At 43.0% G+C, this 18,819-nt stretch overlaps 1 protein-coding gene across 4 annotated transcripts in view; it reads right to left on the bottom strand.

Annotated features, from left to right (window-relative positions):
• Window positions 1–7,455: 7,455 nt before the first annotated feature.
• Window positions 7,456–18,819, bottom strand: part of arhgef28a (Rho guanine nucleotide exchange factor (GEF) 28a) — a 61,485-nt gene continuing 50,121 nt past the window's right edge. For all 4 annotated transcript variants that reach the window (XM_061061767.1, XM_061061768.1, XM_061061769.1 and 1 more), the window contains 2 exons: window positions 16,168–16,450; window positions 7,456–9,301 (listed from right to left, as the gene is read on the bottom strand). In XM_061061767.1, coding sequence (XP_060917750.1) covers window positions 9,126–9,301; window positions 16,168–16,450 — 459 coding nt within the window. In that variant the 3' untranslated portion in view covers window positions 7,456–9,125. The remainder of the gene's footprint in view (window positions 9,302–16,167; window positions 16,451–18,819) is intronic.

Below are 18,819 nucleotides of genomic sequence, written 5' to 3'. Positions count from 1 at the left end.
TGTACCTTTAAATATGTAAATGAGCTGTGTCTGACCACGCCCCCTCTCTGGAAGGGCTTTGGGTGTACTCTGTCTTTCTCGCTCCATGTCCTATTGTTTACGGTGAGAAGGCAGACTCAGAGGGTCAGAACAAACACCTAGCTGTGGGAGTGTCACCCACCTGGGGGAGGGGCTACTGCCCTTTGTGATGTCATGAAGGGAAAATCTCCAAACGGCCTGTTTGAGCACACATTTTTTGAAAAGTGGAGCAGGGAAAAGACGGAGAGGATGGACTTTTCTCATCATTGGGGGGTTTGAAGACAGACTAGAGACACATATTAGATTTTGAGAAATATGAAGTGTATTTTACATAATATTTGACTTTTAAAGTAAAATATATCTATAAAAAATCGAATCAATGAATCATGAATGAATGGGCGTGTGGTAACTGTATATTGTTTATTTTAAGTTACGCCTTGCAGACAGACGTGTGAAACTAGATGTGGAGACTTACAGTAGTTATATTGTTATTTGTGAGCGTTAATGAGCACGTACATATTTTTGTCTGCATGCATATTTATTCATAATCCACATTTTGGTGCATCTTGTAGTTCTTTGTGTTTTACATATTAAAATATTTTTATTTACTAGCTAGGATTGCTTTAAGGAAAATAGAGAAAGGCCTTGTATTGCCCGGAGTCCTCCAAATGACTAAAACCGCCCCTGTGAGTAAGCTTGAATTCGTCAGTATTTAACCATAGGCTCGAACTTATCGGCTTTAAAATATGCACAGTGTCAAATGTGACATAAACACAAAATAAGTCATGCATAAAACGGGATCTCAGGCGCATAAATCTTAGAGGGTTTTTTTTTGCTTTTCTGTTTCCTCTCTGTTGTGTCAAACTGAGGATGAGCGTCTTCGTCTGACAGGTGGGTCAGAGGAAATGCACGATGACCCATTTCAGCCACGGACGTCCAAGCTGTTTAATCATCTGTGGCCTAAAATAAAGCGGCGTCCAGAGAGCATCGCTAACCGCAGCCTCCTCTGCTGATCACAGGGCAGAGGCTGCTGCTGTGCGTGTGACCAACAGCAAATGACCCCTGACTGCTTTAATTGTCGGTTTCTCTCGGTGAGCGGGCGGATGAAGGTGTGGGACTGACCTTGTTTTCACCTTCTTTTTTTTTTTAATGACCAAATGATCATGTAGAAAGGAGAGCACGCCGTCTGCAGCCTCTGATGTCGAGGAGAGACGTTATCAAAGGGAAGCAAAGTCAAAAGACTGACTTTAAAGAGCTCAGGGTGCAAAGAACTGTAAGCACACATTTGCATTCAGATGAGCCGACATGAAGGATTGCTGCAGTTTTAAGTCGTTTTTCTTTTTCATTTTGGCAATAATAAGCTCGCACACACCAGCAGTGCACATAAACACAAGCGTGCCCCGAGCCAAGTGGAATACTGAAAAAAGGAGACCAGCTTGAGGAATTAAAGCAACAGCACGAGTGACTTTATCATGTCTCATGCAAAGACGTAGTAGGGCCGACTGATGGCGATCGTCCTCCATATTTGTTTGTTCTTCTTGAAATCACGTTTGATCACTCGAGTTCCTGTGAGATCTTGAGTCTGTGGAATCGCAGCTGTGACATCGTTCCTAAAAAACGGCAGGTGTGTGGTGTCGCTGTCAGGCCGAATCATCTAGTGTGTGTACAAATCGGTTGTCTGACCTCATGTCTGTGGACTCCCATGTTTTTAAAATCAGTAAAGAGCTGAAAATCTCTCGTGGTCAAATGTGACTTTGAAGTAAACAAACATGGTGGACGATGATTTGCTGGATTTGCAATCATACTTTATGGACTACTTTACACTGAAAATCCACAGGGACATTTTTTTTTTTTTTAAATGAATGAAGTTATTTCGGCAGGGTAAACATGTGTTTTAAATGTTAGTGTGAGCTGGAAGAGAATAAAAAAAATGTGTTTGCAGTTTGCTTGTTTCATGCCGTGGGACCGTTTTTAGAGTGCGTGCACGGCTGACACGGCGTGATAGTGTCTAAAAATGTAAATTCCGGTTGGCGTTTTCTTGTTTTGGATTTTGAAAATTTCCCAAAAATCAGAGAATCGATAAAAAAGACCAAGTACTTTTTAGAGTTTTCTGTTGTATCTTTCATCACAAGAAGTATACTGATTTACACCAAGGAAAGACCGGCAAGGTAATCTTTGGAAACCATCAAAAGATCATCAGAAGAGCGAATTGGGCACAAAATCAGTCTCGTCTTGTGTAAGAAAGTGTCTGAGATCATATTTGTTATTCTATTCCATGACCACAGGTAAAGTTACAGTCACTCATCCTACAGCTCGGAGCCCACACACTTCACCTTACCCCTCCATTATCCATTACCTAACACCCTCACACACACACACGCAAACACACACCACCTGACAGTGCTCTGTAATTTACAGGGACAAAGAGGGAAAATGAGGGTCCCATAGAAGAGCAGGTGGGTGGGTTGAGCTAATGAGTGAGCCCATTGTGGAGGATTAGCACTCTGTCACGGTGCAGGATCACAGTGAACAGCTCATCCCTTACCATCGCACGAACGCCACCACATGCCCCTCCCACACACATCAAGATCTGACAGGTCGTGGCCCTTCTAGGGTGTATCGGTACGCCTCGAGGACCACTCGCCCACCCCCACGAGAAAACAAGACCAAAGCAGCAATTTAAAGGAGGGGTTTTAAAAAATGTCCGACCTTTAAGAAAACATTCCCTCTCTTGTCTTTTTTGAAAGCAGACGGCTGATTCTCTAAAGGTCCTTTAAAGACCAAACCACACACACACAAAACAAACAGCACTGATGCGCTTCTCTCCGTCACATACGAGCTGTGACACAAACATACACACAACAGCGCAGAAACAACAAATGACAGAGCAAATGAGCGGCGCTGACAGGACGGCAGGTGGTCGAACACACGTCTGGAAAATGATCCACTGTTCATGGCTGCAAAGCCTCTGACAGGCGGTGTTGACAGATGCTGCATCCATTCATAAAGAAACGCCACGTTTATTTCCTCTTATTCAAAAAAAATATATATATCATCACCACACACATCAAACTGCACTGTATAGAAGCTTATGTCGTCCCTGCCTGAAATCGCGATGTCAGGATTCATGCATATCCAACCAATCCCCACTAATTCTGCAAGTACTTTCAATTCTAGCCGCAACTTTTATGTAATTTTGACCAATTGTCTAACCGTTATATTTTGCAAAATCACTTTGCCAAAGACTCCAAACATTGCAATTTGCAACTTTTTAAAGGAAGAATGTGCAACTTTTTTGATCCAGTAGATGTCGCCCTTGAGCACCAGCATTAAACCAAAACAAACTGCGCACCATAATTAGGCACCATTAAGGGCAGGCGGCGGACAAAACTGTCCTTTGGCTCGAGCTACAATCACCTGTGTCCTGCATTGTGGTGTTAGCATGCTAATGTTAGCGCTCTTTAGTTAGCTCGTAGCTTCACATTGCACATGAATTGACACAGAATGGCCAACATCCAAATAATCAGTGAGTATGTTCTTCTTCTTTTCTCTAGTCCTTGACTAAAACAGCTTTTATACACAAGGCCGTCCCGTCCATGTAAACACGACAGCAACACAGCCAGCTGGACTCGAGATTTAAATGTGCCTTACCTTTCTTCCATAGTTTAGGGTCCTCCATGCTTTCTGAGAAAAGGGGCGTGGCTCTTCTTCTGACGTCCATTTTAGGTGATGTGGCACTCTATGATTGGCTCATAGACATTCATACTAATAATTAGTGCGATTGGGTGGAGACAGTGTTCCTTTCTGTGTTTGCCTAATTTACTCTTCAGAGGACTTTTTTTCACTCGAGTGATAAACACATCTAGCTGATTGTTTTTAACATTACTGATAAACTTTAAAGTCTAGTTTAATGTGTGGTGTTTAAAATGAGCAAAGAGCCTCAATATAACTATGTTTTGTCATTGTTAGACATATTTGCCAATTTCCAGCTCATTAAGCCAACATCCACATCGTGACCCTGACCCTCTGAAGGATGTGGTTTTCCTGACGCTCCGACACATCCAATTTAGCTCGACAAAGTTTGGAAATGTCTGAAAAGTAATCAAACAGATTTTCCATCAACTCCAGAAAAAACATTGCAAGGTGACTAATCGAAACACATTTGGAAACTTATATTTAGATTCAAAATAATTACTGTTTCTTGGCGCTGTTATATTTATCTGCCTCTTGATGATGAGACGACGGAGAGAGCCAGCCAAACTCTATTGGCGTTTTAAGGACACAGCTCATTGTATATCTACTGAGAAGACCTTTACAGCAAATGCATTAATGATTATTTTATTCCAAGTCGTACTGAAGGATGTCTGAAGACGGTGTTCTGTTTCCTTCTTAATCTGGCCTGAGTGAGCTTCCTTTGAGGCTCGGTCTCATGGCCGTGACATTGAAGCCGTCTAATGTGTGAACGCTGTAATTAGCATTTGTTTTGGGGTAACCAGAGCTGCACTTGGCTTTGACACGGCTGCAGGAGGTGACCGTTACTTTAAAAGGGGGGGGGGAGACCAATTAAAACCTGGTCAGAAGTAAAGATCAGAGGATGTGTCACTTAAAGTGTCACTTAAAAAAAAAAGTCAAGAAACACTTCTTTTCATGTCCAAGGGCTGAAATAACATCCTGTGAACACTGTTACATTTGCACTGAGATATTTAATGTAGGATAAATGATAAAGAGAATCTTGCAAAGTCAAACACAGACGGAGTGAGTAGATTTCCTCCTCTAGCTGCAGCTCTGAGCAGTCTGTATATTTATTGAGTCAAGCCTGTCACTATATTTCACCCCAAGAGAAATCTAATAACCTGTATATATATGCTGTATATTGTTCAGGTTTCTCATAAAAGCATTCCTCACCGGGATAAGCTTTAATGGCTGTTATTTATATTTGGGCTGGGCAGGTTTATTCTGCGCGCCTACAGAAATCATTACACTTCCCCTTGGGGAAAGGCTCCAGCAACGCATGTTTCACTCGGCAGATGACTCAGCGATAATGCATTTCTCCTTCATCGTTTTTTTTTTTTTTTTTCAGGCGGTGGTATTGGTTACCTTCCATAGGGGTCATTAAAAAACAACAAGGGGAGGCCGAGCATAAGAAGTTTTCCCCCAACCCCCCGTACTGAGACATAGACGACTTTGGATTATTGAATCCACTGTGGGAGACCTATTAAGTATTTAACACTATTTCAATGTGGAGCTACTGAAAGTTAAAATTCCCTCAAGGGTATTTACACTTCAAGCTCCACTAGAAAGGGAACTTAATCAATATGTTGTTTTGTGAAGCAATCAGGAAATTAAAAGCCTTTGTAATGATATCAGAGAATCGTGTCAGAGGCTGCCAGCTGGACTGGAAACTCACAGAGGGCTGATTGGCATTTACATCAAAGCATTTGTGTGTATATGTGCAAAAACACCTGTCGAACACAAAGCAGACAGGTACATACAAACATACAACACTTCTCATGTGACATGCAAACAGAAAGAGAAGTGAAATGCTTTGAGACACTTACTGCTTGTTTGTCAGCCATTGCAGAAAAATTGTCTTTGTTGGACACCGTAACAATTATTTGGGACAACAGCATTCTGAAAAACAATAGGTATTCTCATCTGATTTAAGAAAATGTCTGAATTGCGTTGAAAACTTCAACTTCTGAGCAAAAAATAGAACCATCATGGATTCTTGTCCTTAAAATTATACTAACATATTTTGTGTTTTGTATGGCTTTAATAGTGTAAGCATTCAGAGAACGAACAGAAGAGGACCAAAGATTGAGCCTTGAGGAACTCCATTATTTTGTTCGATCAAATATTTCTAAACGTAGCCCCCATTTTGTGAAAAGGATTTGCTTTCAATGATAATGAACTGATTCATAGTCAGTTCTTCATTGCCATCGCATGCAAATTTTCCCTATTTGATTTTTTTTAGCTGTTGCAGAATGGTTGCATTGTTGGCCAAAATTTATGTCGGAATAATGGCTTTCGAACAAATATCAAAATAACAGATATTCCTTTGCAAATATTCTTGCAAAGAACTAAACATATCAGGTGATCAAAGATTCATAAGGAAATATTTCTGAGTTTTCTTCACAATTTATAGATATTTAAAATTGTCTTTTAGGCCGTGTTAAGCGTAGAGGGGGGCTGCATGTGGACCATGGGCCGCTAGTTACCCACCATGAAGAAGGTGTTATTTGGATTCTTGTCTGCTAAATTATAACAGTTTTTTATAAGAGTTTTTTTTATAGCCTGAGGAAGTAAAAGTAGAGAATGAAAAGATGAAGACCGAAAACTAAGCCTTGTGAATATCTGTACTTTTGTTTACTCATGCGCACAAAGCAGTTTCCTTTTCTGCTCACAGACTTAAGTCATGCTGAGCTAATTCAAAGTAAGTTATTTAGCACGTCTGCAATTATATATCAATATGAATATTAAATCCTCTGAGAATCATCATCAAAAAGGGTTCGCACATTTAGAGCCCTGTAAATGGTTAGTGGGAGATAGAGATATGCAAATGAAGTGTGTCTAGATGATGCCTTCTTCTTCTAGTTAATTAAAACAGCTTATCCACCTCTACCCTCATTCACTCGAACCTCGTTCATCAGATTGAAGTTGGGAGGGATTGATTATTTAAGATTAAGGTCTAATCAAGTTAATTTACATGAATGAATATGTGGTAATCAAAACATGAATAACACTTCATTTCCCTTCAAATTATATTTAATAAAGCAAAATTGAATGAGCTGGAAAAAGACTTAAGACTGCTTCTGACAAGGAATGGAGTAGGCATTTGAAACAAGCACCTCAGTGAACTAATAATGTGTGTATTGGGGTAGAGAGCAGACCTGGGCTTTCCAAGGCAAATAAAACGAGTGACAGAGAAACAGGTGGAGCATTATGACATTATACAATTACTGTCAGAGGAAGCCAGGAGGCTCAGATTGAGGTGTTTATTTTCAGCCTCTACAGGAAAGATGATTTGAGATTGCTGGGAGTCTTTATATCCATAGAGGTCTTAATTGTGTTTACATATTTAAAACATGTAACGACCCATAGAATAAGTTTACATGCTGTTTGTTGCAGCTCAGCTCGTGACACTGATGTGGTTTTCCGTGATTGAAATTTGAAGATGCATTCAGACAGGAATCATTGACATTCATGCACCTGGTTCTACCACCTGTCACTGCTTGGCAACTGAGCGGGCGGTTCACTCAAACATCTGTTCACACAGTTTGAGACGCTTCACATTCAGTCAAGGGCCATAAAACTGAAGTCAGATCTGCACCCAAGCTGATCATTGTGGGGGGTTTTTTTCTAACCAGTTTGCCGTTTTTATTGTGTCGACACCTTCACCGAGACACGTTTAGTAACTGAAATAAACACAAAGCTCTGTTTCAAGTTCAATAAAATAAGTTTTATCAATACAGCACACAAGAACACCTGTTCATCTGTTTACACAGGTTCACTTCTATGTACAAAACAACCCTTCACAAAGCACGATAACACACTTAACCTCTTTTATGGTGGAATAAATAAATAAAGCATAAACATTCAGTATTTACAAGTTACTAAAATTACATCAAATCACTGCCACTGCTTTATAGTCAGAAAGAAACAGTCATATCTCTCATATAGTTTCAAAAGCATTTGCACAGGGACAACACTCACATTCAAGTTGTAAGAGTTTAGCCGTTAGCGTGACACTATCATAATGTTTTGGGTTGTAAAGAATATCCTTTAAGGCAAAATCTTCCACCGTTTAAGGCTTTACATGAAGACAGAAAATGTTTATATCGATAGATAGCCTAGCATAAAATACATTTATGCTAGCAGGTCTCTGTAAGGGGATAAGACATAGTAGCACTTTGAGCTAAATGCTAATGTCATCATGCTAATACCTAATGCTATTAACACCCGAGACACCACTGGATGTTAGCATGCTAATTTTTGCTAATTAGCGCTCAGCACAAAGTGCTTTGGAGGGAATTGCATGAAAATCTCAGATATTAGCTCAAAAATGAATTAGTACATGATAAGTAAATCTTTGGGATTCATTGCTGGCGACCAAACTCGTTTGTATTAAATTTAAGTGCAGCCCATTTGTTGCTAATCCCTTTAGCTTTCCTTTCAGAGTGGCTGGAAACTAAGACAAATGCAAGAAAATAGAAATGTAGCTTCTGAAATGTGTGGACACTTTTAGGGGATCACATCAATTATAATTTAGGTTCCACTTCCCTGAACTGCACCAAGCTTTCTTTTCTTTCATGAAGTTTTGAGCGTAATAATTAAGAACATTAAAACGGCTGCAGCATCTCTGTTAAGACCAGATCTGTGCTCCTTTCTCTACACAAGACAAACACGCTGCAGATGAAAATAAATAAATAACAGCTATAGTTAGCCTGTCTGAAAAACATGTGACTGACGCTGTCACACCTCATCTTTCAATCCTAATATCCTGTGCTTCACGTTACGCTCGGCTTGTACATAAAACAGAGTGCGACTGATAAATGAGAGAGGGAGAGTTTACTGCACGGCAACAACAGACAAACCGCCCGCAAGAGAGACGAGCCTGATGTTTCGTAGGTGTTGACAGTATGTTCTCTTCTTTGTGGTGGATTTAATAAATATAGCGCTCAAGGGACCTGGGGAAAAAAAAGAAGAAGGCAGAGAGGGAGGGACAGTAAAAAATAGCGAGGGAGAAAAAGAGGGAAGGTGTAGCTATAGGGACCTCGTCAATAAAGACCACACGCACAAGCAGACAAAAAAAAAGCAGAAAAAAAGAGACACTGGACACCCAGAGGTGCCTCAAGCTAAGGTGCATGACATATGTGAGACTGAGACAACACCATTTCTCCATCTCTTGTCTCGCTGTGTCCCCAGTAACTTTACACTTAACAAACTAGAAGACCACCAACACATTTTTTTTTTAAAAAGACAAAAAGAGCCTGACTGTGAGAGGAGGAGGAATGCTTTCTGAGGCCAGCCTGAAAGTCTTTATCTTTGTCCAAGAGCCGGGGTTGTTTTTTTTGTTTTTATTCAGAGTCTGAAATTTTTAGAAACACTCAGAGATACACAATGGTCTCCTCACTGCCCTCCTCCCCTCCGCTGTCAGTCTCCAAGGAAACCAAGGCGCTGAGGTCCAGATGAGGGTCATCGGGATGTGGCAGCGCCGGATACGGGTCGGCACCGCTCGCTGTGGAAGACCAGCTCTCCCCGATGAAGCCGTGACTGTGGAGATCTGAGTGGGAACAGGAAACACACTATTACTTTTTCTCTCTGCGTGCTATAAAAGCAACACAGCTTCTGATCCTGGTGAAAAGATAAAGCAACAAGCAGCTGGCTGGAGAACTGAGCCAATAGAGGAAGTGTAAAAAAAAACTGCAGTTCCTTGAGTGGCCACTAGAGGCCAGCTCCAGAAGTGAGTCAATCCCCATTAAGCCCCATATTAAAATGCCAAACTTTACAGCAGAAATGAACACGTTGAAAGCGTGGAAATAACTTTGGTTTGTTTATGTAATATCTCTATTTTAGGGCGTTTTCACACCTATGGATCGTTTGCTCTGGTCTGAATGCTCTCTAATTGGTTGGAATGTCTTGCGGGAAAAATATCTCAACAGGAAACAAAGACTAGTCGACTCCTGGCTGGCTGTGGCTGCTCCAAAGACACTTCACAATTTTTAAATGTACAGACGACTTCACAGATTGCTGCACAGAGGGGAGGGGGGTGGGTGTAGACAGCTAGCAGAATGCTACTTTCAAAATCATGCTCGTTTTTCGAAAATGACCAACCCTGCCTTTAAGTCCCTTTTTAACCAATCAGGATAGGTGTGAAAACGTCGTTAGACAACTTTATAGGGGATCAACTTTTGTCAAACATGTCCATTTTAATAGCACAACAGCTTAAAGTTAGCATAGTTAGAAGTGCGTTTGCATCGAGTGACAAGTTAGGTGCCGTTAGCCACCTGCTAATTTTAACATCAGCTAATTCAGACGCTCGCATAGCTCACTTAGTGTTCATTACGTTTCTTCTCCCACCTCCTCATCTGCTCTGCAAATCCGGTGCACACGGCGCAAGAGGAGCGGCCAATCACGACGTCACATCTGCTCTTCATCACATCAGATAACTTATTAAAACTCAAGCTCTCAGATGAGTGAACACTTGGACATAAATCAGCAGATTGTGGAGGTCGGCCATACCGCAACCACTCAGCAGGGGGAGCGCTAAATCAAATGGTTTCCCTTCTACGACCAGCTATTGAACAAGCCTTATTCAAAGACCATTAAGCTTTGATAACATGGTGTTTGCCAAATCCTGGGAATCCTAGGAAAGCAACAAGATGACCCCAAAGACCCCGAACTTGAGGTTTCAAGAGGCAGTGGTTGACGTCTCAGTGATTATGTCCATTATCTGTATATAGTCTATGAAATACATTGACCAGATTCTGACTAAAGAGAGACTTCATCTTTTCCTAATCACTGATAAATAATCACCAGGACGAGCCATGTAGCCACTTGTTTAATGAGCTCAGTCTAATTGTTTCGCCCTCTCGTCTAAATCACAAAACTGCATACAGATCGACCGCAGCTGCTGCAGCTCGAGCCCCGCCGCATCCCGCCTACACCCCGAGAATGAAGAAACCTAAACGATTTCCAGGCTATCCATCATCCCACCTCCCACTTAGAGACGTCACTTTTATTATTATCTTTTGTCAGCGAGATTGGACGGCACCTGCCTCCTCGCTCTCGACGAGAGGAGACGACCGGAAACTAGGTGACGGAGGCGTTCAAGGAGAGAAAAAAAAGGGCTCAAACATGAGGGGTCTGCAAACAGGAGCTACACATTACCTCCCCAGATTCACAAGTTCTCCTTCAAGGGTCAATAGCTTCATAATCCATTTGAAAAATATTTTTATTTTTGGGGTTTCTGAGGCTGAGAATGTGTGTGTGTGTGTGTGTGTGTGTGTTCTTGGTTTCTTTACATTTGTGTGCATACTGGGTTGCTGTCTGGCATTAGGGCAGGTGTGCTGTCATGGTAACAGATGGCGCGAACTATAAATTGCCTCCTCATTGTGTCCCTCTTAGGAAAAGTGTCTGCGTTTGATTAATTATATAAGAGTGTGTTAGCGTAGCTCTGTTAGTAACATATAGGGTCCTGTCCTCTGATAGATGAGACATCAGTGTGCAGCCATTTGATACAGACACTCAATCCGTGTCTGAGAGCTTCAGCTATGAAGAAATAAGACTTCAGCTTTATTAAGACGCAGACAGCAGACGCAGCACATTTTATCCTACACATGGATGGTTAGACTGAATATGGGAGCTTTTTTTTTTTACCTACACGACTGAAATGTCGACTCAAGATGAAAATGTAAGGAGTCCAGAAGTGCTGACGATTTGGCATTAACTGGTCCTTTGTTTTAAAGAATAACTTTCCCAACACCTGCATGCTGTCATGACTTTCTGGTTTAGTTTTGTTTCTTTGTTGCTTCCTGTTTTATCATTTCTTATCGATGTTATATCCCCGAGTTCAGTGCTTCCTGTTTTATTTTGTAGTTCTTTCCCCCAGGTGTTTCATGTCTGCTTTTACTTCCTGCCTGTGTGTGAGTGTTTGCCCTCATCAGTTTCACCTGTCTCATTTGTCACACCTGGTTTTCATTACCCCATGCCTGGCTAGGCCATCTTTTGTTATTGTTTTGATTAAGAGCCCCCTAGTGGCGGAATCTACATACTGTGCCTTTAAGTGCTTACAAATGGTTTTTGTCACCTTGTTTGAATGTAATACATGAGGGGTTTTAAATGGCATTTATTTGCACATGTTAAAGAGACATTTTTTTTCTTTTGCATGCAAAACAAGACAGTAAAATATTCTCCATTCTGTTTTGTTTTGTTCTACTAGACGACAAAAAAATGGATATCGTTTCGTTTTCATTGTTCAGACCAAATATCTATAAACAATGGAAGACAAACTGAGATTCATCTGGACGCAGCTCTTGATGTCGACACTAGAATTAACCAAACCAAACCAAACCACAGTATTAGGGGCTTTGGGAAACGTTATGAACCCATCGGTCCGTAGACGTGTTTGAGAAGGTCAAATATTTGCAATTTTGCACAACTTCAGCATAAACACACAGATGATTCAGCACTCAGACTCATGACAGCCGAGGGGCACTGGTGGCGCAGTGGTTAGTGCGTGCGCTGTGTAGTCTTCCAAGCGGGCGGCCCAGGTTCGAATCCAGCTTGTGGCTCCTTTCCCGCATGTCATTTCTCACTCTCTCTCTTCCTCTCTGATTTCTGACTCTATCCACTGTGTCTCAATTAAAGGCACAAAACGCCCAAAAATAAATCTTTCAAAGAAAATAAATAAATAAAATTGAATGTGTTATTTGTCTACAAACACAGGTTTTGATTTCATGGATGCACATGTATTGGAATATGATGAAATGCACTGAATTAATCGATTAAAGAATCTCTGCAGGGTGCCTTTTAAAGCCTTCCATGACACAGCATCTTTCTTAAACAGAGATATTTAAGGGCTCTAGGTGCCTTGTGCTATGAATATAATCAACTAATGTATTATTATGTGTTCGTTTTTGTTTGTCTCTTGTCTCTTGTTTGTTCTGTGTTTAAAGCGTCATCGATGACAAACCTTTCCGCTCTGATGGCGAGAGAACATTTTCTTTTATTCTATGACTCTTTAGTTGCGATGCCAGTGCCGAGGCTTTAATCATGTCATTAGAGTGCAGCCCGATGCTTTGTTTAGAAAGCCACAGATCAGGTTTGTGCATCATGCAGCGCACTTTGTCTGCAAAGGTGTGAATCCACGCGCATACCTCCAAGGGCACCAGTTTCATCTCTCTTTTCTTCTCGAGCTTTTCTCACGATGCTCTCATCCTCTGCACGAGGAGGTGAGCAACAAAAAACCTGATACGACTCATCAGATGAGAAGTCATTTCGGAGAATTCCACCCGACTGGTTCCCCGAGATTACATTGTGCAGGGACAAATTATGGAAATCCACTGAATGAAAAAAAAAAAAAGGGTGTGTTTGTTTTAATGAATGTGTGTGTGTGTGGGTGTGTGTGTGTGTGTGTGTGAGAATGCATGAGAGGAAATGTTCACATGCTCAGATCTTAGTTTTGATTCATGTGACTGGAAGCACAATGGAGAATTTACATTTGAAAAGAGATTCTTTTTTCCTTTTCATGAGAAAAAGAAGAAACCAGGTTCTTCCACATACCAAGCAGATACAGTACGATGATACAAAGGAGGTCATTAATCTGTGTTTGACACATAAAACAGAGAAATGATTCCTTAGAAGGAAAGTTTGTGTAATACGTCCCGTAGATGACAGTCAACACTGAGTTTCAACATGGAAGTTAAAGTTTGTATCTCTGCAGATGAAGTCAAGAGAAACGACAAGAAACATTTAATTAGACACTAGAGAGGTCCAACATGTAAAGCAACATTTCAGTTAAAGTAGGGAAAAGTCCTGATAAAGCCGGGTGAACATTTTGCACTCACTTATGCACCTCACCCAGGAGGTTTGCCCACATGTGAAAAGACAGACACTCTCAGTGTTTAAGAAAGATGCTGTGTCATGGAAGGCTTTAAAAGGCACCCTGCAGAGATTCTTTAATCGATTCATTCAGTGCATTTAATCATATTTCAATACATCCATGAAATCAAAACCTGTGTTTGCAGACGAATAACACATCCAACTTTCTTCCTTTCATTTTTTTTTTTTAAAGATTTATTTTTGGGCTTTTTGTGCCTTTGATGGAGAGATAGGACAGCGAATAGTTGGAAATCAGGGAATGACATGCTGAAAAAGGAGCCACAGGTGGGACTCGAACCCGGGGCCGCCCGCCCGGAAGACCACAGCCTCCACACCTGGGGTGCGCGCACCAACCACTGAGCCACCAGCGCCCCATGTCAGACACTCTTAATGAGGAAGATATCCGTCTGTGGTTTGAAATCAAATCCTCGTCTCCCATGATTATTCTTATGATATGAATTTTCTTGTGTATCTTTTCTCTTCTCATTACTGCTAACCAAACAGCTGATCTAATACGGTGCGCTGCATGTGTGAGAACACACAGTCCCAAAGAAAAGGGACGTCTGAGGTTGAAATACAGAGATGTGTTATTTTCCAGGACTTGTTTTAAGACTAAACTTTGTGTTTCTTGTGTCTGCATGGCTCCTGAAACAGGATTGTGCTGACGGTTTAATACCTCAAACAAACCCGTTCCAAAAAAAAAAAAAAACAAACTGTCCATTCAAATCCAGAGGGAAGAAAAAAAAAGAAAAAATATTCAGAATCACCACAGGCCCCTCGTGGGAATTCACAGAGGAGTGCATTGTGGGTAGCTGTCAGCCCTGCGATGTTGAGTATTCACCTCAGGCTTGTTAAACAAGCGACCGGGGCTCCGGCGGCGGGGGGGGGGGGGGGGGCTCGTGCGCGCGCTCAATAACGAGGAAAGGTTAATAAGCTGATCAATGAGGAAGAGATCGTGTTGGAAAACAAAAACCAGGAAAGTCGTCGTCAGGTAACAATGACTCCGTTTGTTTCGTCTGACGGTAAGAATGTGAACCTGTGATTTCCCCTCCTTCCTGCATGAATGAAATTAGCTGAACGTGGGAATATATGTGACAGCTCTGCAAGTGAAACACAGATTAATTCATGTCTGCGTCCTCCCCCCTCCCCCCCCCCCCCCTCTCTCTCCACCACCTTTCGCCCTGATGTGATGACAAGTCATGCTGTAATGAGTTTTATAAAGATTTTTCTGGATCGATGTCCCAATCAGTCAGCCATCGCCTGTGAACTGTGATTCACTTGCTGTTGTCTGCGCTGCCAGTCGATGGATAGGGGAACCATTGATTTTTTTTTTCCTGTGGCAGCGGAGGGCCCACGGCGCGGCTGCTGGGGGGTGCAGGTGGAGGTGGAGGGTGGGGGGGGGATTTCATTGTCAAGAGACACTGATTAACAGAGAGGCAGGACAGACGAGGCCTCAGCAGCCTTGAGAGCAGTGTGTGTGTGTGTGTGTGTGTGTGTGTGTGTGTGTGTGTGTGTGTGTGGGTGAAACCGGTGCAGGTACAGGGTTTGTTTACATTCTCACAGGTTAGCACATTTCTCATTTATGCTGAGCAGCAGAGACAGAACGATAACAGAGCTCTACAGTCTGATATGAGTGGTGCTTAAGCTGTGAAACATCCGACCCATTAGCGCTCACATTCAGGATGTTCAAACATAAACCGCTTATCAAATCTGATAATTAAGTTAATTGATGCATTCATCAGCAAGGTTTACCATCTCGACTTCTCCATTCAGATGGTATTAAATGGCTTTTAGTTTGCATCATTCCCTGAATAATAAAGATGGAGGACATGGCCGCTCCGCCAAAAAGTGAAGCCAAAAGATGTGAAGCTCCCCTACTGACAGGCTGCAGCATAGGTCATAAGCCCCGCCTCCTTCACGTAAACAGACGGAGCATTTGGGCTAACTTAAAAAAATAAATTAAAATACATTTTTCTCAAACTCAGTTTTTGTCGTTAAAGTTATTATTTATTATCGCGCTGATTTGGGCTCAAGTCATCTTTTTTTTCCTGAGAAGTTTCTTTTGAATTAGTCAGAGGGCTGCACGGTGGTTCAGTGGTTAGCGCTGTTAGCAAGGAGGTACCCGGTTCGAATCCCCGTCGGACAGGAGCCTCTCTGTGTGGAGTTTGCATGTTCTCCCCGGTTCTCTGCGGCTTCCTCCCACAGTCCAAAGACGTGCTCGTTAGGTTCATTGGTGACCCTAAAATTGCCCGTAGGTGTGAATGTGAGAGTGGCTGGTTGCCTGTCTCTATATGTCAGTACCCCGCCTCTCGCCCAATCACAGCTGGGATTGGCTCCAGCCCCCCGGCAACCCCCAACGGGAAAAGCGGTATAGATAACGCATGGATTTGACGCTACAGGAAGTTGCAAAATGCCATGATTGACATCTTTTGTACTGTTTTTTACATTAAAGGTTTCTGCAGGACCGTGTGCACCGGATAAGAGGAGTTCAGGAAACACACACAAACACAATCTCCATAGCCGTGAGAGGTCAGAGGTCATTCTTACCCGTCTGCGTGTGCTGCAGCCCGAGCCGTCCCGCCGAGCCGTACAGGTACCCTTTATCCATCACCCACCCCTGGGAGTCGGGGTGCTGGTTACCGGGGGTCTTGTTTATGGCGGGGGGCTGTCTGGACCTGGCCAGCAGAGTGTTGAGACAGTTGTGAGTGCTGGGGTCGTTCCTCTTGTGCTTGACGTGGCGGTTGTTGACGCTGCCGCTGGCGAAGGCGGCCTCGTTCACGAACACGGAGCCGTTGCCCGCGTGGTCTCTGGACTGACTCGTGGTCGAGTCCTGAGGACGAGGAGAGAGAGAGAAAAGTCACAGTCAACAAGAGAGCTGAAATCAAGGACACGGTGAAGAGATGTGCAGACGAGGCTCTGAGGGGGCACGAGGGTCAGACCTCATTCATCTGAATATAGAGTCACATCTGTCCCGCCATCCGCTGTGCCTGAAAGCATTTAAAGGGATACTTCACCCATTTCCATTAATCTTTGTATCATTAGAAACCTGGTAGTGTTTTTGAATGGTTGTGCATCCCGCCCTCATGTTCCCCTGAGATGTGAAATCTTTGTATTTCTGAGTCTGTAAAGGAGCTTCCAGTGACGCAAAAATGACGATTTTTGCGTCACTGGCAGCTGTTGCGGTTAGCGGGGTGAAACTACAACGCTAGTTCCTCATATTTTCGACCACTGAAGCTACAGACCAATCACAGATCAGTGGGTGGGAACTCACTCCCAGAATCGAAAACTTAACGTCCGCCATATTGCTCGGAACTAACAGGCTCTATGGAGAAAGATGATAAAGGCGAAAAAATATAAATACAGCGGCGAGACGGCTGCTGCCGACAGGTATCAGAAGACTAGAAAAGCACCAAAGTCCTTTTATCATTTACTGTCTTATAGCATAAAACAGAATTGAGACAGAGGCCTCAGATCCTCTGGTTTTTATCGAGCAGTACTCAGAAGTGGATGATGAATTATTGGACAAAATGTTTTGACTGCAGTTGTTCTCTCCACTAACTTGCAAGCTTAAAGAGATCCTCTGATTTAATCATTGACCACATTAACCCTAACCCATTCTAGCTTTTTAATATTTGACATGTGACCTGACGGGGGGGGGCAGCTACTTTCAGCTGGATAGAATTATAAAATGTGTCTCGTGCTATAGGAAGAAAAAAGTGTCAAAAAGCGTCAGGATGCAGGAAATGACGTCAAAATGTTTTTCATTTACATAACTTCAGACAAAGTCCTGCACGCTGACTAAATTGCACAAATAAGATTGTCAACGTTCGTGTACCAGAGCGTGGAAAATGTGTTTGTGCACTTTGGACGATGTTCTCAACCTGCTGCTGATGAACCGCCGGCGTGAATTTAAACATCACAGCTGATCTCGCTCGCTCTCTCTCTCTCTCTCTCTCTCTCGGGGCAGCATCAGATTCAAAATGCGACTGAAGATCTGTATTGTTTTTTTAAATCTTTAGTACTTTTTGTTTCTGTCCATCATTAAAAACAAAGAGATTGTCTTGTTTTTAAAACCTGTGGCATCAAACATTTTGACTTTGAGCACCGCAGTTAAATGTCGCTCGTTCTGCTTTGGAGGTTAAACCGTCAGACGAGATTATGACCCTGACATCATTTCAGATAAGTGGAAAAGATGTCGGGTCCTTTGGGTGAATTGACCCTTTAATATACTGTGAAAGGTGTTGTTGCCTCAGCCCCCCCCCCCCCCCCGTCCTCTCCTCATACTCCTCAGATGTCCCGACCTCACACCAGCACGGCCCTTCCTCCGCTGAGAGCAGGCTGCACAGCTAATTAGAAACAACCTGAGAGCCATTGTGTGTGTGTGTGTGTGTGTGTGTGTGTGTGTGTGTGTGTGTGTGTGTGTGTGTGTGAGCGTGTGAGTGTGTGTGTGTGAGTGTGTGCGCGTTATCCGATCTGTCTCTGACCCCGTGAACTGTCGCCTCTGGCTAAAACATTAGCAGGGGAACATTAGGACCTCCACTGCCTCTGCACGCCTTTGTTAAGAGCGCCGATTGTCAATGCAGCTTCCACAGCGACTCGAATAGATGAATGGAAATAAATAAAGTCTGAGGGGGGGAGTGGGGTGGGGGGGGGGGGCCTGCAGGAGCCCAGAGTGGTGTGTGTAAATTAATGAGAGAGAGAGAGAGAGGGGGAATATCGTAACTCGAGTCTGCTCATTTGTCCGTCCGTTCCAGAGTGTGTGTGTGTGTGTGTGTGTGTGTGTGTGTGTGTGTGTGCGTGTGTGCGTCTCCTGAAAACGGTCACACCTGCTGAACCGTTGCTCACACAGACGTATGTGCCGCTGCGTTAGCTTCCAGCGCATGCGAGGCACAATGAGCCTTCTCACTCCCCGCCTCACCAGCTTGGGGGGGGGGCATTTCACTGTAGTGCTTTTCAAAGAACAAAGTGTCGATAATTTAAGCCCGATTGATCGGGTTTACCCCGGGGGGCCGCGAGCCCCCTGGTTTTAATTATTTTTGTCGGAGATTTTTTATTTGCAACGGTTTAATTATCATCAATCATTACGATGTTTATTGGGGAGCGGGGCCTCGCTGCAGCGCTAAGACAAATGATGCCGAAAGTGCTCTCATTATCGCAGGTCGTACATCAAGAGGGGGGGATTGAGCCGCCCCCGAGTAA

This window comes from Labrus mixtus, chromosome 17 (genome assembly GCF_963584025.1).
Source record: "Labrus mixtus chromosome 17, fLabMix1.1, whole genome shotgun sequence".
In the NCBI taxonomy this organism is placed as follows: Eukaryota; Metazoa; Chordata; class Actinopteri; order Labriformes; family Labridae; genus Labrus; species Labrus mixtus.
This window is presented reverse-complemented; position numbering and strand designations above follow the sequence as displayed.